This window comes from Hypanus sabinus, chromosome 28 (assembly GCF_030144855.1).
Source record: "Hypanus sabinus isolate sHypSab1 chromosome 28, sHypSab1.hap1, whole genome shotgun sequence".
Classification (NCBI taxonomy): Eukaryota; Metazoa; Chordata; class Chondrichthyes; order Myliobatiformes; family Dasyatidae; genus Hypanus; species Hypanus sabinus.
In genome coordinates, this window is record NC_082733.1 from 33,153,294 (window position 1) to 33,170,228 (window position 16,935).

At 41.4% G+C, this 16,935-nt stretch overlaps 1 protein-coding gene across 1 annotated transcript in view; it reads left to right on the top strand.

Annotated features, from left to right (window-relative positions):
- Positions 1–16,935, top strand: part of rlbp1b (retinaldehyde binding protein 1b) — a 72,724-nt gene that overhangs the window by 48,381 nt on the left and 7,408 nt on the right. The window contains exons 2-5 of the mRNA XM_059952479.1: positions 1,928–1,970; positions 2,486–2,617; positions 8,665–8,869; positions 13,668–13,846. Coding sequence (XP_059808462.1) covers positions 1,959–1,970; positions 2,486–2,617; positions 8,665–8,869; positions 13,668–13,846 — 528 coding nt within the window. The 5' untranslated portion in view covers positions 1,928–1,958. The remainder of the gene's footprint in view (positions 1–1,927; positions 1,971–2,485; positions 2,618–8,664; positions 8,870–13,667; positions 13,847–16,935) is intronic.

The following is a 16,935-nucleotide window of genomic DNA, read 5'->3' on the forward strand; positions in this document are numbered from 1 at the left end:
AGCTACACACCCAAAATGCTGGAGGAACTCAGCAGGTCAGGCATCATCAATGGAAGTGAACAGACAGTTGACGTTTTGGGCTGTGAACCTTCTTCAGGATTGAGAATGAAGGGGAAAGATGGCAGAAAAAGTAGTGGGTGGAGGGGAAAGAGGCTAGCTGGAAGGTGATAGGTGAAGCCAGGTGGATGGGAGAGGTCAAGGGCTGGAGAAGTATTTCATTTTATTTCTCCCCCCATTCTCATCAGTTCTCCCTGATTCTACCACACACCCTCATAGCAGGGGTAATTTACAGGCATGGTTAGTGACTAACTAACCAGTGTGCTAGCACTTTTTAGGATGGGGAGAAAAAGGGAGAACCTGGAGGAACCCCACAAAGTCACAGGGAGAACATGAAAACTGCACACAGGCAGTACCCAAGGTCTGGTTCGAACCCATACCTGGATGTGCTACAATGTAACCAACTGGAATCAAAATGGGCATTTTGTCTAATTCTCCTTCTGATGATTTTGCCAACAAAACAGATGCCGTCACACCACAAGGCTTGAATTTTGCCACTGTTTCAAACATCTATGGTGCATTATTGAAACAATGGGAACTAGATAATTGCCAGCATTTAATGGCTACACCATTTGATTTATGAAGTTACCGGCAAAGGCTCCATTGTTAAGATTCCTGTGCGAGTAAACCCAGTCTAACCACTATATATGCACACGTTTGAAGTCCCTCTTCTGGGGTACTATATCTCTTTAGTTTCATTCTGCTCCCATAGAAGAGTTACAGGAGCAATTTGTTGTTTTCCTTTCTCCATTGTCTGCTGAGATTAAATAGTTTTTAAAGCTAAAAGTAGGAAGGGAATATTCAGGTTAAACACGTTGATTTAACAGTAAAAAGTGTGCTCTATGGCCACTTAATTAGGTACCTCCTGTACAGAATATATGTTTGCGGTCATTCTGCTGCAGTAGCCCATCCACTTCAAGGTTTGATGTGTTTTGCATTCAGAGATGTTGCAACACGTGGTTATTTGAGTTGAGCTTGAATCTGTCTGGCCATTCTCCTCTGGCCTCTCAAGTTTTACTGTTTTTTTTAATCTTATGATTCTCTGTAAACTCTGGAGACTGTTGTGCATGAAAATCCCAGGACAGCAGCATTTTCTGAGATTCTCAAACCACCCTGTCTGGCACCATCATTCCATGGTCAAAGTCACTCAGATCACAGTTCTTCCCTATTACGATGTTTGGTCTGAACATTAATTGAACCTCTTGAACCTGTCTGTTTGCTTTTATGTAAAGAGTTGCTGTTATATGATTGGCTAATTAGATTTTTGCATTAATGATGACCTAATAAACTGGCTACTGAGTGTAAAACACTGGTTGTTTGAAATCAGGAAAGTTGCTACAGATTCTCAGCAAGCTGGGCAGCACCTTTGGAGTATAAAATAAAGTTAGCATTTCAGCTAGTGACTATCAATAGAACAGGAAATGCAGATTACCCACAACTTTATTAATAGTGAAGCAGGTTTAAGGAGTTAAAGACAAAGAAGAGAAAATCTGCAGATGCTGAAAATTCAAGCAACACACAAAAAATGCTTGAGAAACTCAGCAAGCCAGGCGACGTCTATGGGAAAAAATCAGAGTCAATGTTTTGGGCTGAGACAAATCATCTGCCAACTTGTATTCCTTCCCCTACCCCCCTTATTGTAGATTCTTCCCCCTTTCCTTTCCTTCTGATGAAGGGTCTTGAACTGAAACATTGACAGTTTATTCCTCTCCACAGATGCTGCCTGACTTATTGAGTTCCACCAGCACTTTTGTCTGTTACTCTGGATTATCATCATCTGCAGAATCTCTTGTGTTTTTGAGGAATTAAAAACCTGTTCATTTTCTTGCACTCCTACTGCTGGCTAATACTATTTTGTTTATTCTTTCAGCATTTAAAACAGATTGGACATTCTGAGAAAAATGGCTGAGATTGTAAGTATGCAAAAAAATCCACATAATTTTGTTTTGATATTCCAAATTATTAATAGATAACACGATAGAATGTAGAGGGCTTACTCTGATCTATCACCAGGTGACATAGTTACATAAATTATCATAAGGGCAAATTGGTGAGGAAAATACATTTTTTCAAAAGGTAGCCCTTTTATCTTTAGTTCATGTCAATGTGTGTTCTAATCTCTCCAGTGATGAACTACCATCCACCTGCTATGTTTAGCTGCTTATAATTTCATTACTAAAATATTTGAGTTTTTTTTCCTATGAATTGTTAAGAGGAGATGTGGTTCTTTTTTTCTCTTTATATTAGCTTAATGCTATATATGATTCTGACAGTGTATATTCTTTTCTCTGTTTGTACTATTATTGAAATATGTATTTGAGATGACCTCTCCTCTGACTTGTATTTATCCTTATTCTCTTAAATCAACAAAAAAATTGAAAATGAAAATGAAATGAAAATATTGTAATCGGTCCGTCCCTTTCTTTAGCAGACAGGAACATTCCGGATGGTTTCTGAGGAGGAACAAGAACTACGGACTAAACTTGAACACCTTACCACCAAGGATCATGGGCCAGTGTTTGGCAAGAGTGAGGTGCTACTTCCTCACACTCTCCAGAAGGTCAGTGAGTCAGCTCGCTGAGTTTCAAGGAGAGAAAGTCCAGGCTGCACAGCTTCCTGTATTATCCATCAGAATCAGAATCAGAATCAGGTTTAATTTGTTAACATTGCAGCAGCAATATAATAATAGAGAGGGAAAATGTGAATTACAGGAAAAATATAGTTAAATAAGTTGTGCAAAAATATGGAAATAAAAAATTAGTGAGGTAGTGTTCATGGATTCAGTGTCCGCTCAGAAGTCAGATGACAGAGGGGAAGAAGCTATTCCTGAACTGTTGAGTGTGTGCCTTCAGGCTTCAGTACCTCCTTCCTGATGGTAGCAACAAGATGAGGGCATGTCCTGAGTGGTGGATGTCCTTAATGATGGATGCCACCTTTTTGAGGCATCACTCCTTTAAGATGTCCTGGATACTACGGAGGCTAGTGCCCATGATGGAGCTGACTAATTTTACAACTCTCTGCAGCTTACTCCAATCCTGTGCAGTAGCCCCCTCCCCCCACCAGTTGATAATGCAGCCAGTTAGAATGCTCACCACAGTACATCTGTAGAAATTTGTGAGTATCTTTGTGACATACCAAATCTCCTCAAACTCCTAATGAAAGATAGCCATTGTCTTGCCTCCTCTATGGTTGCATTGCTATATTGGGTCCAGATTAGGTCGTCAGAGATATTGAGACCCAAGGACTTGAAGTTGCTCACTATCTCCACTTCTGATCCCTCTACGAGGACTGGTGTATGACTCTCACATACACACACACACACACACACACACACACACACACACACACACACTTTTCTGTGCTTAAATACATCAGGATGAGTCAACAAGGTGGTTAAGATGAGATAATTTCCTGTACCAGCCAAGGTATAGGATTATGGGAGACTGCAAATGCAGGAATCTAGCTCAACAATCTACTGGAAGAACTCAGCAGGTTGAGGAGCATCTGTGGGGAAAAAGAAATTGCCAACATTTCAAGTCTCAGCGCAAAACATCGATGATTCCTTTCTCCCGCAGATGTTGCTCAACCAACTGAGTTCCTCCTACAGATTGGTCATTACATGAGGAAGGTTACACTGCATAGAGCTAATTAGGCTACAGCTTGAGGATGGTGTAGCCCCCTGTTCACCACATTAAAGAGATGTGATTCCACACAAGGGGATGCAAGGAGAGTTAAGTTGATGTTGCCAGGACTGAAAAGTTATACCATTGAGGAAAGATTGGATAAGCTGGTGTTATTTTCTTTAGAACGTAAGACTTTATGACAGACTGAATTGAGACATATGAAATGATGAGGGACCCAGATACAGTTAATAGGAAGGAACATTTTTTCTTTGTTGAGGGGTCAAAAAACTATAATGGAGTGTGAGGATGAGAGCTAAAATCAGAGGGTTACATGGAGGTTAAGTATTTTCAGAAATTATAGGCGTCTGGAATTCCCTGCCAGAATGGATAGGGAGGCAGAAATATTCAGCACATTTCAACAGTACTTGGATGTGTACTTGAAGAGCTGTGTCCTACAGGGGTATGTACCCAGCGATAATGGGCTAGGTGGCTCTTATTAACTAGAATCTGCAACATGGTGCCTTTCTTCCATGATCCTATATATAAGTACATATGTATACCTTCATACATTGACATGGGCACACAAGACTGCAGACACACACATACACTAAAGCACATGTACACACAAAGGCACACATATGTAAACAGAGATACACACATGCACATGTATACAGATACGTTTATGCACACACACACACGTGTATGTGCATGCACACACAAAGGCACATGTATATATGAACACGTGAGAACACATACACACACACACACAATCTCTTTCGCTCTCTCTTAAGTGTGAAGCTGAAGGTATACTGACAGTCGAAGGATGTGTACCGTGCAAGAGACAACCTCTCTCTCTCTCGCTCTCAAGCGTAAAGCTGAAGAAATACGGACTGTCAAGAGCAATGCTAATATCACAGTAGCTCATAGACATATTAGCTGGAAAGTCCTGGATAGGGTCGATGTTGAAAAGATACTTCCATGAGTAGGAAAGTCCAGGATCCAAGGCTATAGCCTCAGAATAAAGGGACAGCTTTTAGAACTGCGATGAAGGGGAATTCTCCAACCAGAGGGTGGTGAACCTGTGGAATTCTTTGCCACAGACGCTGTGGAGGCCAAGTCAGTGGATATATTTGAAATGGATGTTGATAGGTTCTTGATTAATAAGGGTGTATTATGGGCAGAGATTGGTTCTTGATTGCTAAGGCGGTGAAGGTTTATGGAGACTAGACTGGAGAAGGATTTGAAAGAAACAAAAATTCCTTGATTGAAGTCAGAGGGATTGAAATGTCAGGAGAACACACACCAGTCCTTATCAAGGGGTCAGCAATAGAAAGGATGAACAGCTTCACATTCCTGGATGTCAACCTTTCAGATGTGTGCACATGCAATATGCATTCACACACAAACGCAGGATGAAAATAAAAAGAAACAGGTGAAAACACCAAGTAGGTCAAACAGCACCTGCCCAAAAGGAAACAGATTTAAAGTTTCAAGGACTTAAAAAACGTCAGAAATGCAGAAGGTAGAAAACAAGTCAGATGTAAGTTGCATAATATATTGGAGATGGGTGGATATGTACAAATATATTGAAATACACACAACATAAATTTAATCGTACCTGCATTTGCAAGGACACAAAGGGGTCCTTAACTCCTTCAGGTTTTTGGTACACAAATCTCAAACTGGTGGGACATAGGTTTCATGATTAGAGGAGATGTGAGGAAGAATATTTTCATGGTGGTTGTAATCTGAAACTCCATTCCTGGTGGAAGCATGTACTCTCATAACTTTTAAGTATTTGGATGAATGCTTGCAGAAGTGTTAGTAAGTGGGATTAGTATAGATAAATTATGAGTGGGCAGCATGAACATGAAGAGCCTGTTTCTGATTTGTATGTCTCAATGACTGATGGTCTCTAAGATTAATTTCTGACCACTTGAAACAAGGACCATTGAAGGAACTATGGTGAAACTTGTTCGGCACTCTTGCTACATCTACTTAATTCAATATTTTTTTCCTGAAAACTCAACATCATCTTTTCTTGGATCAGTTACCATTCAATAACAGGAAAGTAAAACACTAGGGATATTGGAAAGATGGTGGGGACATTGGAGGTCAGGCAGCATCTGTGGAAAGAGAAACAGGTTCAGATTCCTTCACCAGAATTGGGAAAATGAGAAACCGGTTCGTCTAGATTGTAGAGTAGGTGGGGCAGACATTGTGTGGAACACAAAGGGTTTTCTCTGATTGGGTGAATCAGTGAGGTAGTTAAAGTAAGATTATGCTTCTTTTTGTGATGTGTTGCTGATGTTGTATAATCTGTGTAATTCACAAACGCAAGAAAATCTGCAGATGCTGGAAATTCAGGCAGCGCGCACACAATGCTGGTGGAATTTAGCAGGTCAGACAGCATCTATGGAAAAGAGTAACCAGTTGTGTTTCAGGACGAGATCCTTCTCCAAGACTGAGAGGGGAGGGGAGAGATGCCCGAATTAAAAGGTGGGGGGAGGGGAGAAGGCTTACTGGAAGGTGATAGGTGAAGCCAGATGGGTGGAAAAGGTCAAGGGCTGAAGAAGAAAAAAATTCAAAGAAGAGGAAAATGGACAATAGGAGAAAGGAGGAGGGGACCCAGTGGAAGTAACAGACAGGTGAGAAGAAGTAAAAGGTCAGAGTGGGAAATTGGGGGGGGGGGAGGGGGAGGGCAGGGGTGGATTTCCTCACTGGAAAGACAAATCAATTTTCATACCATCAGGTTGGAGGGTACCCAGACAGGATATAAGGTGTTGCTCCTTCACCCTGTGAGTGGGTTCATCTGTGTAATAATGTATAGTTTGACCACAACAAAAAAGGAAAATAATGTCATTTTTGCTTCTCCCTTAGTTTTGATACAGGATTCTGAACTTGAAATGTTAATGGTTTCTCTTTTCATGGTTAAGCATTTTCTAATTTATATCAGGTTTTTGGTATCTGCCGTGTTTTCTTCTGACCTCTACAAGAGGAGATCTGTCTTAAGGTGAAGGCAGGTAAAATAATAGAAGTTTAACATCTGCCTGTTCTCATAGCTGGATATCAGAATCTGAATCAGTTTCATTCTCACTGACTTACATGACATGAAATATGTTGATTTGTGGTAGTGGTACAATACAATGACAAAATTACTATAAACTACAAAAATCCTCAAATAGTGCAGAACTAAAAGGAATAACAAGGTGCATGAATGGTTTACCTGGTCCCAATGTGTCGATGCAGTTATAAAGAAGGCATGACAGCGACTATACTTCATTAGGAGTTTGAAAGAGATTTGGTATGTCAACAAAAACACTCAAAAACTTCTATAGATGTACCATGGAGAGCATTCTGACAGGCTGCATCATTGTCTGGTTTGGGGGGTGGGGTTTGCTACTGGCCAGGACTGAATGAAGCTGCAGAGGGTTGTAAATTTAGTCACCTCCATCTTGGGTACTAGCCTACAAGGTACCCAGGACATCTTCACGGAGCACTGTGTCCATTATTAAGGACCTCCAGCACCCAGGGCATGCCCTTTTCTCATTTCACCATCAGGTAGGAGGTACAGAAGACTGAAGACACACACTCAATGATTCAGGAACAGCTTCTTCCCCTCTGCCATCCGATTTCTAAATGGACATTGAATCCATGAACACTAACTCACTTATTCAATAAATATTATTTCTGTTTTTGCACGATCTTTAATCTGTTCAATATACATACACAGTATTTATTTATTTATTTTCATTCTATATTATGTATTGCATTTAAATGCTGCTGCTAAATTAACAAATTTCATGACACATATTAGTGATAATAAACCTGATTCTGAAATCTGATAGCAGAGGTGAAAAAGCTGTTCCTGAAATATTAAGTTTGGATCTTCAGGCTCCTGTATCTTCTCCTTGACAGTAGCAGTGAGATTAGAGCATATCCTGGATTGTTAATGGATGCCTAGGATGTTGAGGAAGTGTTGTGCTCAGTCACTGGTTGATTGCTACTGTTACTTAGGAGGCTGAATCTATTAGTCTAGTGATGGAAAAATGTTTTGTGAATTCCTGCATTGTCTAACGCCCTACTTCAAAGGCAGCAAGGCCTTCAAAGCAGAGATCTGAAAAAATTATCTCATGCCTACTAAACAGTATACAATGGGCAAGCAGCTTGGTGTTAAATCTACATAGATAGCTGCCATTTATCCTTATTATCCTTTGAATTGGGGTCAGTGAACTTCACCATGTCAAGTCAAGACAAGAATAGTCAGGATTAGAGTTTTATTTACCATCTGTTTTGTTTAAGTGTCACTGAAGAAGCTATCTGCACGTGTTGATTGACATGCTGAACTGTTCAACCAAGTCACACTAGTGGATGGCTTTATGTGAGCAACAGTCTTTCCTCCGCTGATGATCAGAATAGATATCTGAGTATGTATGCTGAAGGGTAGTTGTGCAATATCTTTTGTTCCAAATATGAAACCAGCTGGTGGAAAAGGCTATGTCCAACAGATGCTGATGTGTTTAGTTACTCAGATTTACACAAACATCTTTAACAACTGCTAATGTACTACAGTCATCAGTCAACTTCCAGGCCTCTCCGGCATTACTTCCAAAACCAATTTCCTAGATATTTCTTCTCTTATATGAGTGTTCCATTAGAGAAAAAAAAAATTAAATTAAGCTTAATTGTACCATTGCACCTTCATTTGCAAATATTTTTTCCCTTTTAAGAAATTCCCTTTAGTCACAAGGAATGCATGAAGGCATATTCTAAGTTAATTGCTGGATGTTAATTGTGATAAGAGAAATGAAAATTGACTTGCCACCTCTCCACCCAGTTCCTCACTTCCTTGCCCACTTAATTCTAATTCTTAAAGAAAAGGCCATTTATCATTTGAGATCTAAATCTGTGGTACAGCCCAAAGGTCACCCAAGGTGGCAGAACTTTCTGCAGAATGATTCTAATCTTCCTTTTCTCTCCAAAGGCCAAGGATGAATTGAATGAGACAGAAGAGAAACGGGTGATGTGTGTGAAAGAGCTTCACAACCTTGTTGAGGACTTTGCCAACTCAGGAGAGGAGTTTGCCAAGACTGTGTACGAGAAAACAAAAGACAAAGATGATGCTTTCTTCCTGAGATTCGTAAGAGCAAGGAAGTTTGACGTGAAAAGGTCTTATGATCTTCTCAAAGGTGAGAGGTGTAGGTTATTAAGGTGTTTGTAAGTACAGGAATCAGCTTCCTAACACATATTAGATACTGACTTTCCAGAAACACCTCATCTGATTTTACTTACAGGCTATTTCCTTAAATTGTATTCGGTTGGGCAAGAAATGATTTTGTCAGGTCTGTTCCCACTGACACCTCCCAGCCTACACATGCAGACACCTCTCAATCTCCACCCATCTAATAGGATGCACCTGCCACTCATTCCAAACTCATCACCTGCAGCCTATGCCATCCAGTTCCCATCCACCCTCTTTATTCACTCATCGAACCACCTGGCCTCAACCTACTGCTCCTCACCTGCATTCTACCTGCATAAGGTTTACCTTATTGTCGGTCATGTTTAGTTTCTGTTCTCTCTTGTTTTGTGGCCCTTTGTGCCACAATTTTGCAGGTGACTATGAAAGCTATTGCTCACCACTAAATTTTCTCCGCTGCTGTACTTTTGGGTCGAGCCACCTCCACATTTCTTGACAGACTTATCTTTACTGGTTTGCGAATGAGGAGATGATTAACCTTCACATCTAAGTTGCTTCCAGATGGTGGAGGACTCGGACTCGGTTCAGCCAATAGCTCCAGCAATGAAGTTCAAAGTAAATTCATTATCAAAGTACATGTATGACACCATATACAACCCTGAGATTCATTTTCTTGTAGACATACTCAATAAATCTACAGAATAATTACCATAACAGAATCAAAGACTGCCCAGTGAGGGTGATCAGCCAGAGTTCAACGAACAACTAACTGTGCAAATAGAAAAGAAGAAATAATAATAATAATAAATAAATAAGCAATAAATATCAATGAACAATTGCTTTGACGGCTGAGGTGGCATTGCGGGAAATAGCAGTTGTGCTATCATTCCAGTTGAGTATGATGCTCTTCTGAGGGCTTGTTCCATTAATGGAAAACAACCATGCGTGACTTTGTTTAACATGGAGAAGTTAATGCATGGGCAGCCACCACACAGTCCTTGACAGATTGGTGTCAGGGTCCAACGGCATGGGTTATAAACTGACTGCAGCCCTTCTCCACCTTCACTGCCATTGAGGGGTATCATCATCTGCTGCCAGCTCTACTGTTGAGGTCCTTGTTGGATCACTTTTTGTCTGGAACCTCCCCTTGACCTTACCATCAGGGGTTAGCCGACCAGGAGCTAGCATCACTCTTGGGATCTCAGGAACACATAAGCCTCTCCACTGTGTGGAGGTGACGATCCTCAGAGAAGTGTGCTAAATACTGTGTGGACACCCATGGCTGGCCACCTTATTCTTGTTTTGACAACAAGAGGATCTTTACAGAGGAGGATTTGGTTGATGGATTTCTGCTACTTTGCCAAGATACAAGGCACAAACCAGATAATATATCCTCAGAGTCAGAGCCAGTCAGGATCATTATCACTGACATACGTTGATATATTTATTGTTTTCCAGCACTGAGACAACACAATATATTAAAAAATTACTATAGGTCACAACAAGAAATATAAAAATAAATAAAGAAAAGAGAGTAAAATAATGGTGTCGTGCTCAAGGGTTCGAAAATCTGATGGTGGAGGGGAAGTAGTAGTTCTTGAAATATTGTGTGCATGTGTTTTCAGGCTCCTGTATAACTTCCCCGATGGTAGTAATGAGTAGAGGGCATGTCCTGGATAGTGAGGGACTTCTCCGATCGATGCCACCTTCCTGAGGCGCCACCTTTTGAAGGTGTCTCCTATGGTAGGAGGCTCATGCCTATGAAGGAGCTGGATATAACCCTGTTTTTCAGAACTGTGCACTGGAACCTCCACACCAGATGGTAAGAAAACCAGCCAGATCTCCTTGGCATATCTCTAGAAATTTATCGAGCTTATTATGAATTTATTGTGATGTATAAATTCACGAGAGGCATTGACAGGGTGAATGCGCAGTCTTATTTTTCCCCCCAGAGTTGTGGAATAAAGAACTAGAGGGCACAGATTTAAAGTGAGAGAGAAAAGATTTCACAGGAACCTGAGGGACCACTTTCTTTAATCTTGGTTTGCGAGGGTAAAATAGTGAGGTGGTGTTCATGGGTTCAAAATTCTGATGGTGGAGGGGAAGAAGCAGTTCCTAAAATGTTGCATGTGTGGCACTGAAGGCATGGCAACACGTGCGAGCTGTCTCCAGCACATCACGGACTGTGTTGGTCATTGAAGCAAACAACCCATTTCACTGTATGTTTCGATGTAAATGTGACAAATAAAGCCAACCTTTAATATTTTATACCTTTGCTTTTGTACATGTAAGGTTGACCACTGAGTGGCTGCCCGGGGGTGGGGGGGGGGGGTCATTACCATCACAACTGACTTATATATAAGCACCTCTCATTTGGAGAAATTTCTGACCAACCAGCTGCAGAAGCTTACCCTTCTCACCCAGAGACACAACAGCAATTGCCTTCACCTCTCTTTTCATCTTGGCTCTCTCAATATATACAGGAAACTGGATCACAACCAACAATTGATTTGATTTCTGCGGAGTCCCACACTCAAACCTCCCTCAAAATCTAATCACAAGATGAGAACGGGGTCACTTGACCGAGATACTCGTTAAACTAGAGACTTGTTTCCTCGGTCTGTTGTTCAGTAATTGCTCTTGAAAAAGAGCCCAACATTTGGCATGGGAATGTCCATCTTTTTTGAATTAATTAATTAATGGCTTCTCCAAACATAAGGTTCTTTTTATCACATAGGAGACACAGCAAACATTGTCTGTCAGTAGAGCAAACCAGGAAAGAAACAACTGAGAGCAGGAAGAGGAGTAAATTCTGATGCCTAAAAAAAAATCCAGAAAACTTTTAAATAAATGAGAGACGAAATGGTTAAAACCTGCTGATCTACCATCCCTCTGAAGAATGGTTGAGACTCCAAGGAGTCAGATGTGCTGGCTACTGATCATCGGCAGAAACCACCGTTTTATTGCATCAGCTAAACAATTATTCAGAATATACTGTACACTCAGTGGCCACTGTACCTGATAAAGTGGTCGCTTGAGTGTATGTTCATGGTCTTTTGCTGTTGTAGCCCATCCACTTCAAGGTTCAGCGTGTTGTTCATTCAGAGATGCTCTTCGGCACACCACTGTTGTAAGGTGTGGTTATTTGAGTTACTGTTGCCTTCATGTCAGCTTGAACCAGTCTGGCCATTCTCCTCTGACCTCTCTCATTAATAAGGTGTCTTTTCCCACAGAACTGCTGCTCACTGGATGCTTTTTCTGTGTGCCTTTTTTCTCTGTAAATACAAGAGACTGTTGTGTGTGAAAATCCCAGATCATCGGTTTCTGAGATACTCAACTCACCCCGATGGGCACCAACAATCATTCCACGGTCAAAGTCACTTAGATCACATTTCTTCCCCATTCTGATGCTTGGTCTGAACAACTGAATCTCTTGACCGTGATTGCATGCTTTTACGCATCGAGTTGCTGCCACTGATTAGTTATTTGCATAAGCAAGCAGGTGTACAGGTGGACCTAATAAAGCAGCCACAGAGTGTACGGCAAAAAGCAGCACAGAGCCATAGTTATAAGCAGAAGGGAAGCTGCAGATGATGGAAATCCAGAGTAACACACATAAAATGCTGGACTTGCAGGTGAGGTGTTGCTTCAATTAGGACGGTTTGGGGCCCCGAATGGTGGTGAGGGAGAAGGTGAACAGGCAAGTATAGCACTTTCAGGAGGGAGAAGATGTGGAGGGATGATCGAAAAAGAGAATCACAGGAAAACAATCCCTACAAAAGTGAAGAGTTGTGGGGGGTGAGGGGGAGAAGGAGGTAAAAATGTGTTTGGTGATAGAATCCAGTCAAAGATGGCATAAGCTGCAGAGCCTCATTTTGACTTCCTTCCCCTTCCTTCCCAGTCCTGATGAAGGGTCTCGGCCTGAAACATCAACTCTTTATTCCTCTCCATAGGTGCTGCCTGATCTGCTGAGTTCCTCTAGCATTTTGTCTGTGTTTCAAAGGTGTAGTTAGTAGAGCTGTTCTCTCACAGACAATGATCTCTGCTTTAGTGAACATAACGACTCAGCCTCCACATCTATCTGGAGTAGAGAATTTCTAGGATTCATCACCTTCTGAGTAAAGATATCGCTCCTTGTTAGGCTATCCCCTATTCTGTAATTTTATATCTGGTCCTAGATTCCTCAAGAGAGGGGAAACATCCTCCATAAACGTTGCCTGCCAAATTTCTTCAGAAGGGCAGCACTGTAGAGTAGTGGTTACCTTAACGCCATGACAGCACCAGCAACGCGGATTCAATTCTGCCTCTGTCTGCAAGGAGTTTGTATATTCTCCCCATCAGCGCTTACGTTTGCACCAGGGGCTCTGGTTTCCTCCCACATTACAAAGTTAACTGGTCACATGGGTGTATTCGGATGGGCTCATTGGGACAGATGGGCCTGTTACCATGCTGTATCTCTAAATAAATAAAAAAGCTTTGTAAGTATCTCTAAACGCGAGAGATTTTGCTGATGCTGGATATCTGGAGGAAGAGATCCAGATATCGGGCAAGTCGGGCAGCATCCACGGAAAGGAATGAACAGCTGGCATTTCGGGCCAAGATCTGGAGTTCCTCCTGCACTTTGTATGCTTTGTAAATCTCTCTTCTTATTCTTCTAAAATCCTGACCTAGTCTACTCACTTCCACTCGTATAATAAATTTGCCACCCAGGGAACCAATGTCGTCAATACTGACATTCCAATACCAACACAGATAGGCTGATTAACCCAGTTTTCTCTCCCCACTAGGCTACGTGCGTTTCCGTGAACAATACCCTGAACTTTTTGAGAATCTGACACCAGAGGCAGTCCGCTGCACCATTGAGGCGGGTTACCCCGGCATTCTCACAAACCGGGATAAATACGGCCGTGTTGTCTTGCTCTTCAAGATCGAAAACTGGGATTACGAGGAAATTACTTTTGATGAGGTAACAGTACTTGTATCTGGTGAGAAATCAAACAAAACATGCTGATGCTGGAAATCTGAAATAAACAGAAAATGCAAAAAGCATTCAACAGGTTTGGAAGCATCAGGCTTATCATTTCAGGTCAGACTGTAACGTAGTTTTTCTCTTCAAAATGCTGCCTAACCTGCAGGGTGTTTCCAACATTTTCTGTTTTTAGTTCTGATTCTTGTATATCACAGCCTCAAACAGAATACCAAAAAGGATGTTTCCAATCAATTGTTCCAAGGGTGTTTAAGAGACAAACAGCTTAGAAACAAACCCTTCAGCTCACTGATTCTGTGTCAGCCATCAACCACAAGTTCTATGTTAATATAATTTGTTACTTTGCCAGATTCTTATGAACTCTTCACAGATTTTACCACTTGTGTGCACACGAGGGATAACTAACTGTGAATACTTGCCCTACCAACTTGCACGTCTTTGGAATGTGACAATAGACAATAGACAGTAGGTGCAGGGGTAGGCCATTCAGTCCTTCTCGCCAGCACCACCATTCACTGTGATCATGGCTGATCATAGACAATCAGTACCCTGTTCCTGCCCTCTCCCCATATCCCTTGACCCCGCTATCTATAAGAGCTCTATCTAACTCTCTCTTGAATGCACCCAGAGACTTGGCCTCCACTGCCTTCTGGGGCAGAGCATTCCACATATCCACCACTCTCTGGGTGAAGAAGTTTTTCCGCATCTCTATTCTAAATGGCCTACTCCTTATTCTTAAACTGTGGCCTCTAAATCTGGACTCCCCCAACATCGGGAACATGCTTCCTGCCTCCAGCGTGTCCAATCCCTTAATAATCTTATATGTTTCAATCAGATCCCCTCTCATCCTTCTAAATTCCAGTGTATGTGGGAGGAAACCAGAGCACCTGGAGGAAACCCACATGGTCATAGGCAAACTCTACGTAGACAGCATCCAAGGTTAGATTTGACCCTGGAGTTTTGGTGCTGTGAGGCAGTAACTCTCTCTATGCTGATGAACTTTTCCCTTTCCTTACCTTTTTCCCGAACTGAAGGCCTAGTCATGGAAAATACATTAGTATATAACCACTGGTAATTTACTGCTTTCATGGCCAAACCCTTATCAAAACCACCCGAACATCAGCTCAATCCTCATGACCATGAAGAAGATCAAACATGGTCTCTAGTGAGGTTGAGTTTTACACTTGTGAGTTAAAATGACTCCAACTTTGTCCTGAATTGTACATGGGTTTTACAAGTTGAAGACTCTTGTCTGCTCCAGGCATGTCCACAAACCACAGGAGTGTGATGTTATGGTGACTGGAGTTTTTTTCACAGAGAAGTCTTTGTGGCCAAGACCCACATAAGAAGCCCTGAAAATTCAATAACTAGACTAACTGGCAGACCATAAGTCACAGCAGCAGATGTAGGCCATTTGGCCCATTGAGTCTGCTCTGCCATTCAATCATGGCTAATCCTTTTTCTCTCTTCCTCAACCCCACTCCCTGGCCTTCTCCCTGTGACCTTTGAAGCTGTGGTCAATCAAAAACCTATCAAGCTCTGCCTTAAATACACCCAACAACCTGGTCTCCACAGCTGTCTGTGGTAACAAAGTCCACAAATTCACCACCCTCTGGCTAAAGAAATTTCTCCGCATCTCTGTTTTACATGGACGCCCCTCTATCCTGAGGGTGTGCCTTCTTGTTCTAGACTCTCCCACAATGGGAAACATTTTTTCCCACATCTACAATGTCTAGGCCTTTCAACATTTGGAAGGTTTTAATGAGACCTCACCACCTCCCCCCTCATCCTTCTAAATTCCAGCAATTACAAACCCAGAGCTATCAAACACTTCTCGTATGATAACCCTTTAATTCCCAGAATCATCTTCGTGAACCACCTCTAAACCTTGTCCATTGCCAGCTCATCTTTTCTTAGATGGGGAGACACAGTAGACTGGCAAGGGGATGCATGGGGTATAATATTTGGGGGGGGGTTTAGTTTCTTACCATGGCTTAAGCCCATAGATTGCAACTTTTCAGGATGTCGTGGGCGATCTTATGAATTGTTATTGAGGGGAAGTAAAACCCAGCGGTCTGTGTTAACCAGAGCAGCTACACCAGTCGTTCTGGCTTGGGTTGGATGGGGAGGTTCTATCTGCACCTGTCATGTGGACGGAAATTAGAGAACCAAATCTTCATCTCAAAAAGTCTTTCAGCATCTGCACCAAAGTGATGTGCTAGCATAGCAGTTAGTGCAACACTATTAAAGTTCAAGGAGTCAGACTTCAGAGTTCAATTCCGGCATCCTCTATAAGAAGGGTTGTTTGTGCATGGGTTCCCTCCAGGTGCTCCGGGTTCCTCCCAAAATCCAAAGATGTACCGGTTACTAGGTTAATTGGTCGTTGTAAATTGTCCTGAGATTAGGATAGGGTTAAATAGGTGAGTTGCTGGGCAGTGCAGCTTGTTGGGCCAGAAAGGATCAGTTCTGCACTGTATCAATAAATAAATTTAAACAATAGAAGATCCCAGTGAACACAATCACAGCAAAGATGAAAATTGAGTGCCATTCACAAGAGGATGTGATCCTTGCCCATTTATTCAAAAAAATGGCTGATTCTCTTTCTTTTTCAATCTTTTTATTAAATTTCATATATAAAAAAAACAACACAAAATAATGAATAGATTACAGATTCAATAGACTTGAGATTACATTAGTAATAGGATAATAATATCCTATTAAAACATCCATCAACAAAAGGTACATAAATCAATCAAGTCTATATAAATATATATGAAAAACAAAAATAATCGTCGAAAAAAGAAAAAAAAAATTGAAATTATATATGAGAGAAAATATATAATGAACAAAAATACTAAACTAAAACTAACATGGGCAATAATAGCACTTTATAAATATATAAAGGTGTCAAGAAAAACTCCAGAACTCCATACCTGAACAAGTATAAGTAGAGAAAAGGATCTGAAATAAGCCAAATTAATTCATATGAAAGTGTCGAATAAATGGTCCCCAGGTTTCTTCAAATTTAATTGAAGAATCAAAGATAGTGCTTCTGATTTCTTCCAAAC